Source organism: Siphateles boraxobius, unplaced genomic scaffold, assembly GCF_051911475.1.
Source record: "Siphateles boraxobius isolate OS27281-9 unplaced genomic scaffold, OSU_SipBor_1 20, whole genome shotgun sequence".
Classification (NCBI taxonomy): domain Eukaryota; kingdom Metazoa; phylum Chordata; class Actinopteri; order Cypriniformes; family Leuciscidae; genus Siphateles; species Siphateles boraxobius.
The window spans coordinates 21,079,013-21,093,865 of NW_027508811.1; the positions used below are offsets into that span (position 1 = coordinate 21,079,013).

At 37.9% G+C, this 14,853-nt stretch overlaps 2 protein-coding genes across 24 annotated transcripts in view; both read left to right on the forward strand.

Annotated features, from left to right (window-relative positions):
• Positions 1-7,342, forward strand: part of slc4a11 (solute carrier family 4 member 11) — an 85,372-nt gene extending 78,030 nt beyond the window's left edge. For all 23 annotated transcript variants that reach the window (XM_077237449.1, XM_077237440.1, XM_077237444.1 and 20 more), the window contains 5 exons: positions 1,361-1,526; positions 2,437-2,610; positions 2,774-2,969; positions 4,379-4,548; positions 5,195-7,342. In XM_077237449.1, the coding sequence (XP_077093564.1) occupies positions 1,361-1,526; positions 2,437-2,610; positions 2,774-2,969; positions 4,379-4,548; positions 5,195-5,261 (773 nt within the window). In that variant the 3' untranslated portion in view covers positions 5,262-7,342. The remainder of the gene's footprint in view (positions 1-1,360; positions 1,527-2,436; positions 2,611-2,773; positions 2,970-4,378; positions 4,549-5,194) is intronic.
• A 932-nt stretch (positions 7,343-8,274) lies between these two features.
• Positions 8,275-14,158, forward strand: rpia (ribose 5-phosphate isomerase A (ribose 5-phosphate epimerase)). The gene is made up of 9 exons (XM_077237466.1): positions 8,275-8,694; positions 9,498-9,558; positions 9,632-9,687; positions 9,776-9,835; positions 11,046-11,110; positions 11,234-11,302; positions 11,624-11,765; positions 12,777-12,876; positions 13,120-14,158. Exons 1-9 carry the CDS (start codon positions 8,515-8,517, stop codon positions 13,215-13,217), a joined length of 831 nt encoding a protein of 276 aa, XP_077093581.1. The 5' UTR covers positions 8,275-8,514; the 3' UTR covers positions 13,218-14,158.
• The last annotated feature ends 695 nt before the right edge of the window (positions 14,159-14,853 follow it).

Consider the following 14,853-nt stretch of genomic DNA (forward strand, 5'->3'; position numbering starts at 1 on the left):
CATAATGATAAAACTGCTTTATTATGCAAATGTCTTTAATCATGTTGAGAGATTATCTTCAACATGTCAAAATGCAGCATTTAAGCAGCAATTTTAAATGAGATGCAAAAAGCTGAGAAGATTTAGTACTGAGAATCAGTTAAAATTTTGGCTCAGTTTGTCAAGCCAGGGAGGCTTGCCAAAACGTACAGCCCTACCAACCCTTAGACACACACACACTGCCTGTACGCTCCCTCTCTACAGCCAGCACGTTACAGCAAAGCCACTCCACTCCGACTAGCACTACATTATTCCTCCAACTCCTCTGACATATGTTTGGTGTGGGAGTTTAACTTGGTTATCAGAGTGAGATTTTACTTCTTACCTCAGGCTCTTTAAACGTTCACTCAGCGTTCCAATGCTGCAGTCAAGAGGCTCATATTGAAAATTAGATCAAAGCAGAAACTGCTGGGAAATGGCCAAAGAATCCAAAACATATATGTACAGTATGAAAGCTTGTTTCCTCTACAAAATAAAAAATGAAAAAGGTAATTGCGACATTTATTTATCTCACAATTCAGACTTTTTTCCTCATAATTGCATGATATAAACTCGCAATTGTGAGTTATAAAGTCAGAATTGCGAGATATAAACTCCCAATATCAAGTTATAAAGTCAGAATCGTGAGATATAAACTCACAATTCCGAGAAGAAAAGTCAGTCAAGTTCCTCAGAATTGGACTTTATAACTCACAATTGCGAGAAAATCCCCTGATTCCCCAAATTGATTTGTATTTTATCCCACATTGTGCTTGTGGACAAAATAATCACCTGGTAGCAATTTTAAACAATAAAGCCACAAGCTAAATAAAGCAAGGTACACTTCTTACACACACCTTCCTATGAACATATTCAGTGTTGTGACTTTAATTTTGTTGTCCTGTAAAGTCAGAGATTCTTATCATGCTTCTGTGAATGTTCCTAAATAATGTTCCTATCATAACTTGTGTTTAATGTAGGATTTTAATTAAATGTGGTCAGTTTTTAACCTAAACCAATATTCCAACAACAAATTATGCTACCTGAAATGTATACAATGCTATCGTGCTTTGGTTAACTTGGGTTGTGCCCTTTTTTTGTTGCAGTTTGTTCTTTGGCCATTTTTCACACATTTAGTTTTTCAATAGAAATGCTTTTTCACTATAGTAAAATAACGTCACTGATGATGCTTTCACAGCGCAAATGATGAAAATCATAGTCGACTATTTAACAATTAGCCTACTGTAGATGTAATCGCACTTTCCTGGAAGGTCTGGTTTTTGTTGGATGGTCTGTTATGGTGTGTGAGCTGAGGTTCACTGTGTTATGTGCTCTCTTCCAGTGCCGGTGTTTAACTTCCATGAAGCTCCAATGTTTCAAATAGCCCCGCTGGATAAGCTGTCTGGAGCAAGTGTTCTGAGTGCAATGGGTTTGGGCTTCCTCCTGTTTATCCTCATCTTCATCGACCAGAACATTGTAGTTTCTCTCACAAATGCACCCGAAAACAGGTTCATGTCTTTTGAAATTAGTTTATTTTTGAAACATCTCACCACTCATAAGTGGCTTCATTACAATGATTATTAAAATTAACCAAACATTAACCTAACCAGGCACAAAGCGATAAAGTGACAAGCGACCTCTTTCATGTGTAGGAGTATTGAGCACTGGCAGTGATTTGTAGCGTCAAAGCGTCCTACAGCCATTTATTTTCAAAGAGCAACAAATGAGCAACAGCAACCAACTTCATCTTTATGCAAATTATCATTCATTTAGCTAAGGAAAACTTAAAACTCGAGGTGTTTCATTTGAACCTCTTTGATCGTGTCATCGAATCATTTACAAAATCTTAATTTAGAAATATTTACAATTTAAAATAAATGTTCACTATTTGAATATATTTTAAAATGTAATTTATTCCTGTGATGGCAAAGCAGATTTTCTGCAATGTTGAAAACTGTTATGCTTCTAAATATTTTTGTGACACATTTTATTCAGGATTCGTTGATGAATAGAAAGTAGCATTTATTCGAAATCGTTTGTAACATTATAAATGTCTTTAACTCTCACTTTTGATCAATTTAAAGCATCCTTGATGATTAAAAGTATTAATTTCTTTCAAAAAAACATACTGACCCCAAACTTTTAATTGGTAATTTATGTTATTTAAATGACACCCACCATGCACCTAGCTGCATATTAAACATCAAATATATTATGATTGGTCACTGGAAACTTGTCGCTTTGCACCTGGATAGGACACTGGGTCAGATTGTGCAGTCGTGACTGTGTGTGTGTGTGTGTGTGTGTGTGTGTGTGTGTGTGTGTGTGTGTGTGTGTGTGTGTGTGTGTGTGTGTGTGTGTGTGTGTGTGTGTGTGTGTGTGTGTGTGTGTGTGTGTGTGTGTGTGTGTGTGTCACAGGTTACTGAAGGGCACGGCGTATCACTGGGACCTAACTCTGTCTGGCTTGATTAATATTTTGATGTCTGTGCTGGGCTTGCCGTGGATGCATGCTGCGTTCCCGCACTCTACTCTGCACGTCAGACAGCTGGCCATCGTGGAGGAAAGGGTGGAAGGAGGACACCTTTATGAGACGTGAGCACACACCACATCGACGAGCCACACACTCACAAGCAATTACAATCGCAATCAATCTGTGAAGCACAAACGTCATTATAGCAGTTATTGGCGCAGTGTGCTTGGTTTTAAATGACACCTTTGTGTGCATTTGTGTGTGTGTACATGTGCGTGTGTGTAGTATAGTGAGTGTGAAGGAGACGCGAGTGACCTCGCTCGTGGCTAACATCCTGATAGGTGTGAGCTTGTTTCTGCTGCCGGTGCCCCTGCAGTGGATTCCTAAGCCTGTGCTTTATGGGCTCTTCCTCTACATCGCTCTCACCTCCATTGACGGCAATCAAATGTGCGACCGCATGGCTCTGCTACTCAAAGAACAAGTGAGTGTGTGCATGTGTGTGTGTGTCTTCGATGAAAACAAAGGCAAATAAAAGTCATAGGTGTTGTACAAGTAAGAACACAGAAGAGAGCGGTCCATCCGCTGTGCAAATAAAACAACAGAGCGCCCTCTACTTGTCATGGTCAGAAATGACTGTCTCCATTGATGCATTTTGTGGCTATTAACACCTGGTCATTTGTTCATTTTTACTGAGCCAATCGTAAATGGTGGCTTTAAATCTGTGTAAATGCCAGGGATGGTCAAAATGTTTCATAATCAAATAGTTGGTGGGATTTTTTTATTTCACAAACTATAAAACGATTCAAAACAAAAGATCCAACAAAGATTGGCACAAAACCACTTATTCACATCCTGCAAGCAGAATGTTTTAGTGTAACATGAGTTTTTGGGCTCCAGTTGTTTGCTAAAACTATTTTTATTTATTATTAATTAACTATTAAGTTAATGTAAGTTTAAGCAAAACTATATAATATAATTAACTAGTTGACCTCACTAACCGACTAGGTGATTGTTAGACAATTAGTCAACTATCCTGGCACATCCCTAGTAAATGGTGGTACTTATGTCTTGGGTGAACACCAAGGCTGAATTTATTAGATCAAAAATATAGTAAAAAAACATTGTGAAATATTATTACAGTTTAAAATAACTACTTTCTCTTTGAATATTTTTTAAACTGTTAATTATTCCTGTGATGTCAAAGCTGAATTTTCAGCAGCCATTCTTCAGTGTCACATGATCCTAATATGCTGATTTCCTCCTTAAGAAACATTTATTCTTATTCTTATGTTGAAATCAGTTGTGCTGCTTTATATTTTTGTGGAAGCCATGCTAAATGTTTTCAGGATTTTTGATGTATGGAAAGTTCAAAAGATTGTGAAAATGAAATGTGAAAATACAGATCTTTTGTTTTTTCTGTCACTTTTTATTCATTTAATGCATCCTTGCTGAATAGATGTATTAATTTCTTTCAAAAGCACTTTTGAACAGTTACTTGTCGCCCCCACACTAATCGACTAGTTGGTTGTTGGACTTTTAGTCAACTATCCTGGCACATCCTTAGTAAATGGTTATTCCGGCCACATACTGTATGTCATTTTTTCTCTCCCAAACAGAACTATATGCCAATCCACACGTGTGCAAATGATCATAGATGAGACACGACCACAAAACTGAAATACTAATTGCCATATGGTGGGAAATTTCACTGCTGGGCATTGGCATCATCACAGATGTGATCTCCATTATGTATGCATATAGCCCTGCTTTAGATGTGATTTATATTTGTATTGTGGAGACACATGTTAGTGAAATGTCCATACATTAATGGATCTTAGTCCTATCATCTTCTCTTTCTTTGTCACTCAATTGCCCTTTACTCTTTCTCAGACATCCTACCCGCCAACCCACTACATCCGCAAGGTGCCGCAGAGAAAGATCCATTACTTCACTTTCCTTCAGATGGTGCAACTGCTTTTCCTCTGTGCGTTTGGGATGTACCCTCTCCCGTATATGAAGATGATCTTTCCTCTGCTAATGTTTATCCTCATACCCATCAGGTGAGTTCTGAAATGCCTCCAGCTCTCAAGTCACCAACTCCTGTCTCTCTGTGTTGTGTGTGTATTGCTAGGCACGTGCATGTGTAATAAATTGTGTTTACTAAAGGTCATACGACAGAATGATGAATGAAAGGAAAAATCTTTAATAGTTCTTGTAAATGTACTCGCGTTAGTTTCATATGGTTTTGAAAAACTTTTATACCATTGTCAAAATTTATTTAAATTGAATGACTTCAATGTCTGTAGTACAACTTTCACGTAAAAACTAATAACAAATTTTCCATTGTTAGAGAGCTGATTGAATGTACCAATAAAATACCTTATTGAATGTCGTTTTTTACAACATTTCAAATTGTAAAACATTGTTTAAAACATTTCAAACCCTCAGTTCTCGTCATCTTGGAAAAGCCAAGCCAATGTTGATTCTTGTTTTATTAAGAGCGCTGTCTCATTCTCTTTTTGATAGTAAGCTAGTAAGAGCTGTTCAGGTAGGCCTCAAGAGGCGCTCTAGTGACTGACACTGCGTCTTTATCGTCCTTGTTAGCACGCCCACCACCCACGCCGATTCGAATCCTGCTCGGATATATATGATATTACCATACTTAAAATTTATATTAACATACTTTGAATTGTGTCTCTGCATCAGGAACTGTCTACTGCCCAGGATCATTGAGGCTAAGTACCTGGACATTATGGATGCACAGCGCATGTGAACGCATGCATACTGAGCCTCTGAGCAATTGGACTCTGGGAATTGTATTTCTGAAATGCAAAACTCTGGGAGGAAAAACAAACTGATTCTAGTGTTTAACAGCAGGCATTCTGGTGAAGCACTGAACGATTAATAGAGTAATAGAACGTAAGATTAGAAAAGAAGGATATTTGAAGACCGAACAAGAGAGGGGGAAGATGAGCTGCCTGTTCAAGACAGAGTAGAAAGACAGACCGCTGTCTGACTATTGACCTCGGTCAGTCACTGCTTCTCTCATGATCTGAATAGTACACCAAAGCCCCCTCCCCCTCTCTAGTCTATTCTGATGTATCCATGCATCACAGGGATCAAACACTTGTTTTAGAAGACGTAGGAAACCATCACATTTATTCTCAACAATTGTGCCATGACTAATTTACACGAGTGTTCTCTCCATCTCCGATCATAGTGTTTTTGGACACAAACACAGCTGTTTTTTGAACAAGAGACTGAACTGAATCTGTAGCAATACCTCTTAATGCTGAACACTGACTCGCTCGCACGCTCACCCAGCGCACAAACTCTCATACGTCAAGTAAAAAAAAGCTGTCGATTGCAGATTTTCCAGTGCATTTTAGTACATATCAGCGCAAATAAGTAATAATGTCATGAGCATGGACCAAAACAATACACTCACCTTATTAGGAAACTGTCTCATAGCAATACAGCGGATTATTAGAGGCTATCAATATTTTAGAGTTTTCTAAAGAGAGTTTACTTTCGAGGTAATAGACTTCTAGTTTGGATACCCACTGATGTGTTGAGAATGTATCCTAAGCGCTGGGGTTTCAGGGAAAAGGAGAAAAACAAGCAGCATTTCTGTGGACCTTACTCACTGCTGAATGGACTCTGACTTTTAAGCTTTGCACAACACAAGACACCACGACTGTGTACCTTCCTCAGTCTCTCACACACACACACACACACACACACACACACACACACACACACACACACACACACACACACACACACACACACACACACACACACACACACACACACACACACACACACACAGAGGCATGATTATAAACAATGCCAAAAAAAGGCACTTACTTAAATGCACACGATCATGTCCGTCCATCTCACAATATATTTAAAAGCATGCCTTTTATAAGACATTGAAACTTTTGATTTGTATTAGTATTACGTAATTTGTGTTATTATTAAAAGCATCTAGAAATAATGGTCAAATGAAGGTATAGTTCCATTATATCCTTACTTCATAGTTGTTTGTAGTTGTTTGCGTTTTTCTGAATAAAACCCTCTTAGAGATCCCAAGAAATTGGAAGATGCAGATATCTTTGATGATTTTGACCCATCGAACAACATTATATTCCCAAAATAGACGCTGTAAATGAAGGCGCACAAATAAAGAAAGACATGGTTTGATTAACTGTGGGCAAAAAAGTGAGCCCCTGTGCACTTAATCATTGGCAATGTGAGATTAGAGAAAGCTGAGAATCAGACTAGACATGGAGAGCTTTAAGCTTCAGAGAGAGATTAGGCGTACTATTGAAGAACATTGTTTCTCTTGAAGATCTCGCAGCACTTGCGTAATCAGCATTCCCATTTCTTGCTCTCTATCTTCCCTGTAACCGTATCATAGTTATTCTCCTTGAGTCCAGACCTCTGGTGTAAAAACAACTTCCCTTCAGTAATCCTGTTTGTCATTGGACATCTCTCAGTATTTACTGTAATGTTGAAGTATTCAACTTTAATTTGTGGTCGCTCACACCTGGGTTGGATATGTTGACGAGTTTTGTTCTGTGCTGTTTAAATATTGTTTTGGATTTTTTTTATTTTCTAATCATGAATGTATAATGTGTAGATTTTTATAAAGCACATAAAAAATATTCATTGTCAAATCGATTTTGTCAAACAGATAAGCTGAATTTGTAAACTGCAATATGTAAAAACTAAGGTAAATAAGAGACATGTTTATTGGAAGGATGGTGTGGGTTTAATAGGGGTATGCTATACACTGAAATCTAGATCATTTCAAGCTGATTGCCAAATAAAGAGATATATTGATACCCATCTGTTTCAGCGCTCCTCTGTTTTCTATTTATGTTGGCTACAGTTCATTTTTATTACTAAATGTCAATGTTTTTTTTTTAGAAACATAGTCAAACTGATCTAATCATGTCACTAGTCTCTAGTTTGTTCTGACTAAAAATACCACAATATTTTAGTAAATCTGGTAATTTTGTAATGTATGCATTAACTGCCCTCTAATGGTCATGTTAAGTTTTGTTAACGTTACATAGATCATAGATGGGAAGCCTGACTCAATAATAATAATGAGAACAAGATATTTAAAATGTTATCTCTCGGCTGGATGTTTTATGGTTTAAAATCAAATGCTTTGTTCTTGAATAAATAGTTTTATCTTGAATATAAAGTAATAGTTCACCCAAAAATGATTTCAAATATGACATTCCTCAACTCACATCAGTTGTGGTAAACAGGTCAATCATGTTCGCTTGACATGCGTGAACCAATTTATTCTCATGTGCTGCACAGCACAATTGGTTCCAAGGGGTTTGTTCTCCAGCATCAAGCAGGTTGGGTTGAGCTTCTGTTTATGTTCACTGATCAATGTTTATATGTGAATAAAAGCCTAAATGAAATCTTTTTCATCATATAAAGCGATCAAGTCTCATCAGAAAACTTTAACTAAACGCTCAATTGATGATTAGTTTTACTATCTTTTTATGAACTTTTTGAAGCATCAAAATGGTAGTTGCATAGCTGTAGTATTGGTCTATGGAGAGACAGAAAGCTCCTCTATTATATCAAAATGATCTTAATTTGTGTTCCGAAGCCCTTAAAAAACAAAAGTCTTACGGGTTTGTAACGATAAGGGTGAGTAATATATATTATGATAGAATTTCCATTTTTGGGTGAACTATCCCTTTAAGAACGGGTTTGTGCAACCGATTCGTTTAAAAGATCCGACTCAAAAGAACGATTCGTTCCAGAATCGGACATCTCTAACTTACTGTATTTCTGCTCTGCTATTGGATCCAAGAAAACACGCCTGTTATGAAAACACCCGAACTCGTACTTATCTGACAGGTGTTATTTTGACAAAAAAATGTGAACATCCTTTAAAATATTGTTTACTGTCCTTTCTGTTTCGGTTCTGCGCGTACATGCATACAAGTGTGGTAAGTATTTTATTGTTGTGATCGTGGACGCGCTGTGTGATGAAGCCGCAGAGGTGGGCTGAGTTTGCAGTGATCAGTAGCAGATCACTCCTCCTCTTTCTGTCGAGGGGAAAACACGTGTGTACCAGCAGCAGCAGCAGGCGGTACCACGGCACTCTCATCATGGCTGAAGAGGCAAAAAAACTGGCAGCTTATGCTGCTGTAGACAACCACATACAGGTAAGACTGTGTATTTACCTTCGCTGTGACACATTTTCACCAGTTTGTCAGTATAACTGGCTGAATGGGCGCAATAAACACTTTAGGAGGCGTGACGAGACGATGCATATCGATTTATCTAGCCTTATTCAGTTACTCTCGCTTCAACAGACCTGCAGTTCACGTGTTTTACATTTACTATGACTAACTTTATGTGCTTTGACAGTCACAATTTGTAGTTAGTATCCGTTTTGACACAAGCTGCAATCATGCTAGCTGGCATGTTACATGTTAAATTATATCTAACTCAGCAAGAAAGTGAGTGTAACTCATGTGGCTTCAGTTAGGCACATATGTGATGATTTATGCAGCAGTCAAGTAGGCTAGGTGATATAAGGATGCTAAAGCAGCTCAAATTAAACCTTTAGAGATTAGCATGTTTGAAAATAGCTACGTGTTGTAACGTTAATGTTACAAAAAGTTCATAAATAGATTGTAAAAGTAATCCATGTTATTTGAGCGGTTTAACATTTGTCCTAATTTTCTGAAGAGACTCGATCTCTTTATATGATAAACGGGTTCAAATGAGTAATTTATTAAAATATAAACATTGATCAGCGAACATAAACAGCTCCACCAAACCTGATTGACACTGGAGACTGTTTCCTGCAGAAGCTCAAACGTGCTGCGTAACATTAAATTATGGCTGCGACAATAAATCGATCAAATCGATTATTATCGACTTAGTCCTTATCAGTGTTGTGTTCCCTTAATGTGGGACTGCATTTTGTAGGGTGATGCTATAAAATGTATTTTTCTCTCAGAACAATCAGGTAGTTGGGGTGGGCAGTGGCTCAACTATAGTCTATGCTGTGGACAGGCTGGGTAAGACATTTAATCTAATATTATCCACTTATGCCTACATGATAATTACTAAAGGATGGTATTTTCTTTCTAGCTGAGAGGGTAAGAGAGGAGAAGCTGAACATTGTGTGTGTTCCCACGTCCTTCCAGGTCAGTATAACAGGTCTGTTGGCATAACACTCTTTAAACACTATTAAATACTTGTGTTATAATATACTAATTTGAATTGTTGATCTAGGCCCGTCAGCTGATTCTGCAGCATGGTCTCCCTCTCTCTGATTTAGACAGACATCCTGAGGTGAGTTTGGGAGGGGTAGCTGGACCTCTAGTACAAAAATGTCTGTACAAAAGTTGTACGAAATATGAAAGCTCAGGAAGACAGCAGAACAGTTAAAAGATGATTAGACAACTTAACAGCTCAAATAACACCTGTTTAGAATTGAAGACTTCAGTATAGACCTATACATTGGGCAGGCTGATTAATTGGATGAAATTTGACTTGATATTTTTGGCGCACGTTTGACTGATTAGTGTCAGGCTTTAGTTTAAAACACTGTTCATGCTGCATGTCGACTACAAACACAGAGGTTTTTCAGATTTTCCATCATGGCTTTCTTTGTATATTTCTATTTTTTTTTTGCTGCCTTTAGCCACTCCCTATAGTGTGCTGGATCCTTCACTAGAACCAAAAGTAACTCACTCTTGCTAAATGTTTACTCTTTGAATTCTTGCACCCGGGAATAATATTAGTCTACACCATTATAACTCAAAGTTTGCCAAGACTTATTTCCTACTAAAGCAAGGTGATATTTGACTCTGGTAGGCGTATCCATAGCAGACTGCTGAAAGTTGGAAGTTTTCCTACCTATTTGGCAAACGAGAAGTTAACAGCCTTTTCTCTGTTTCCTCTAGTAAGGTAGCACCAATTTCAAAAAATGTTTTGTCTTTCTACTTGATAAGGAGCCAACTTTAATTGAAAGCCATTTTGCCAGCGGTGAAGTATGCTTTTAAATTGAACAAAAAAAACTTTTACATTTTCTCTCAATATTGTTAATTAGTTTTGGTAAGAACAACGGAGACCAAACAACATATGTATGTATGTGTGTGTGTGTGTATGTATATATATATATATATATATATATATATATATATATATATATATATATATATATAAACAAAATAAATAAATACAAAAAAGCCAGATGACATTATAAATAACATGTGCCTAAATAGAGTACAGAGGAAGACGAATCATGTATACAAGGGGATAGAAAACAGAAAATTATAATTAAAAAAAAAATCTTTAAATTCTCTTGTCATGTAAATTTTGGAGAAATGGTATGCTTGCTTTCACAAATAATGTAATTAAGTTTAACTGAAAACAGAACTAAAACTTCATATTCTAAATACATTTTCAAACTTTCACTTTGAAATCTGCTGTTATGTTGATTTCAAATAAATACTATTTGATTTGAGTGCCCTAAAGAGTGTTTATTGGTGACTTCTAGCTGGATGTAGCAATTGATGGAGCCGATGAAGTTGATGCTGCTTTGACTCTGATTAAAGGAGGAGGGTGAGTTTGAAAAACCTGTTTAATACAAGGATATTTTCCAATTCCTCTTCCATGTTCTTTTGTGAAACGCCTGAGGTGTCATCCGGACTTGTGTCATGTCCTTCTTTTCCTCCTTCAAAACAGAGGATGCTTAACCCAGGAGAAGATTGTGGCTGGTTGTGCCAAACACTTCATTGTCATCGCAGACTATAGGTATGTATGTGGAGACGGGCTGATGCTTTTATCCAAAGCGACTTGCGTTGCAGTCAAGCTTTACACTTCATCAGTTCATGCATTTCCTGGGAATCCACCCATAGCGTTGTGCTGTTTGAGCTACAAAATGTATTATATATTTAGCAGCCCATAATTACTACTGATCATGAGGTGCATGTAGTGAAGCTTTTAACAGAAGTCATGTGTCATTATAACTCAGCATGTGGTTGCTATAATTATGTAAGTGAGTCTTCTACTACACGTACAAACTAGAAGTTCAGATGTGCTCATGTGAGGTCATTTTGTTTTTTGTGTGGGTAGAAAGGACTCAAAGGCTCTGGGGCAGCAGTGGAAGAAAGGGGTGCCGGTGGAGGTCATCCCCATGGCGTATGTGCCCGTGTCCAGAGCCATTGCCCGGCGCTTTGGAGGAGAGGCAGTGCTGAGGATGGCAGTCAGTAAAGCTGTAAGAAAGTCTTACTGATCGATCTTGAGTTACATTTGTTATGTACACTATTCAGGCCTCTCTTTTGTTTATTTGCTATTACATTACATTAAAAAATTACAATGTCTTGCCCTAAAATATGAACTCCTCTTTATCTGAATTCATTTGAACTGCATCAACCCAAAGGGCTTCATTTACCATAGAAAAGAACTAAGGGTCTGTTCACACTTGGCTGGTTGGGTTGATTAAAACGAAGTCTGGTGCGATTGCGCTGTTGGTGCGGTTCATTTGAATAAGTGTGAACCCTGCCATCCGAACTGGTGCCGAATAAGTGGACTGAGACACACCTTTTCAAGGGGTTTCATACACTTCCAAACAAACTCTGGTGCGCACCACTGGACCATAGACCAAAGACAACCAAAAACAGGATGATCATAAAGAGGACAGAATACTCAAAGATCCCCGGTTCCTCTCATCATAAGAGCAATGTTGCTCATTACAGTTCGGTACAGGAGTCAGAAACGCCGTCTCCTTGCAGCAGATCTTCATGTTCAACAGAGGAATCCGTTTTCTGCCGTTTTGACTCTTACTAATTTTATAAACTCTTCACGAGTTCTCAGCTGGTAAAAACACCATCACATGTACACATACAACGAGCGCATTTAGCCCAGCACACAGCGCTGTTTGGGGTGTTGCAAAATATACATCATTAAAGGCTTTTTTCATTTTATTTTTTTTATCTTTAGGTCTGGAGTTCAAAATGACAGTGTGAACGCTAAGCAAACCAGGACTATATATAATATTTTCTGTTTCGGTCAGGACCAACAGAACCAAGAGAATCGAACTACAAGTGTGAATACAACCTTAGTCAACACTTCTGTTGTAACTACCCAAGCATTGTCATTCATGACAGATGCGTGCCAATCATCATATATATTACACAGTATACACACATTATGTGTCATGCTCCCTATCTTGTCGTTTTTGGTAATGTGGTGTATTCATCTTGTGATTTGATTCCGTTAAATTTAGGGTCCAGTGGTTACTGATAACAGCAACTTCATTCTGGATTGGAAATTTGAGCATGCTCAGAACTGGAAAGAGGTCAACACGGCCATTAAGATGATCCCAGGTGTGTACTGATGAACAGAATACCTCTGTTCTTCAATCACCTTTCTTCTCTACATACCAACTGTTCATGTTTAATTTTTTTTAAATGATTTTGAAAGAAGTCTCTTGCTCACCAAGGCTGCATTTATTTGAAATATTAATTTAAAACGACTGTATTTATATCTATCTTGCCGGCCCCAAACCTTTGAAACGGTAGTGTATATATTCCTAAATACCACCAATGAATGTTCTCTCTTTTATGAAGGTGTGGTTGAGACGGGCTTGTTTGTTGGGATGGCTGAGCGAGTGTACTTCGGTATGGAGGACGGAAGTGTCAAGACTAGAGACCCTCCTGTCAACTGAGAAGATCCTTCCTCTGCTCTTGTGATGGACCAGCCTGCACACCTCAAGTGCCATTCACATACGCAGACTCTGGCAGCTCTTTCCCTACAGGTTCTTTTTATTTTCTGGTACAGAAACCATCAGATGTCTGATCAGGACTGGTGTGTACACGAAATGGAGGATTTTCTTCTGGCCTTTCCTGTTTCTTCTCTCATATTTTCCGTCTAAAAAATTCTGCTAATGTAACCTGCAGTTACGGTCCTTACGTCTACTATGTCATTTTGCCTTTCTTTGCTTCATTCCATGTTCTACTGTGAATGTTGTATTGCATGGATGTCTATACACACGCATGAATATAGTGACCTGCATCTGTGCCTACGTAAATGTATATTTTCACAAAGCACAGTTGCTAGCTTTACAAGAGTGATTTCTCAATCACATCGAAATTGATCGTCAATACATTTTCTGTGGGTTTGTATGATCATTTTGAAACTGTTTTGGAGATTCTGGTAGATTTGCTAAGATGTTCCAACATGAAACCTCAAGTGAAACTTGTGGCCTTTTCCTGCACACAGTGGTTAGTTTAATTAATTGATCAATCATTTCAGAGCATTCTTCCCCTGGACAAAATAACTAACTATTTGAAGGGGTGAAATGCCACTCAGCTTTTGATATTATGTTTTAGTATATATTGTTTTCGATGTGCCTGTGGCCATCAGCACAGTGTTGTTGAGGGATGAAAGCAGCAGTGAGTTTGTGGCACAGCTGAAAGCCTTATCTTCTGTACATTTATTGACCACTCAGTTCTGTTAATGAAAACCTCCCAGAGGTCACTGTGATTTTGGGGTATTGTACTTCTTCAAATGCCAGCTTGTTTTACTCTCCCAATTGTAGTGTGATACTGAAGTTTTCAAATGTTGTGCTCCAAACTGAAAATCAATATTAAAACTGGACCAATCAATTATGAACTGTCATTTTTATCTGACGTTTTACTAGATCAGTATGGCTCAGTCATGTATCAGGCCACAAGAGTGCGCCATATACATTGCACAGCATAGTAGCCAACCTTCATGACTACAAAAAGTGAACGAAGTGAACTGAAATGCTGAAGTTGCCTAAACGTTTGTAAACGTATTACTTTAAAAGTGCTATGAGTGTTAGTCTTTTAGTACAATCTGACAACGTGACGTAATATGTGTACATTCATTTTTTTTAAACAAGGGAAAATGCACTTACTAAATTTTGTGCAAGGGATGAGCAGAGGATTATTTTTCAATCAAAAAGCCCGGAAATGAAATTGTCAAACATGACTTCACTTTTTAGTACGCAAACACACGGCCACGTCGTTATTTCCATCCTTATACTTTTTACCCAATCAGCTTCACTCAAAAATAAGTAGCAACGGCCCTCCGTTAGAAATCACTGTAGCGCTGATATTGATTGATAGCGTGTCAGACCAATGGATTAACTAGATTTCTTTCGCGGCTTCCGTAAACATACCAATGAAACAAGTTGGAGACAACACTAATATTTTATTGGCTAAAACTCTACGATGTAGCCAATAATATACTTCAGAGGACAGCCATACTCGCTTTGCCTTCGCTTTTGGCTGCCTTTCCTCTCGCCTCTATTTCTGAGTGACAGGGAAAGCGCCCAA

Excerpts from the sequence above, each read along its gene's own strand:
- rpia (XM_077237466.1), top strand. The coding sequence starts at position 8,515 with ATGAAGCCGCAGAGGTGGGCTGAGTTTGCAGTGATCAGTAGCAGATCA. Across the intron at positions 9,836-11,045 it reads ATTTAGACAGACATCCTGAG|CTGGATGTAGCAATTGATGG; the intron begins GTGAGTTTGGGA and ends GGTGACTTCTAG. Across the intron at positions 12,877-13,119 it reads GGCCATTAAGATGATCCCAG|GTGTGGTTGAGACGGGCTTG; the intron begins GTGTGTACTGAT and ends TCTTTTATGAAG.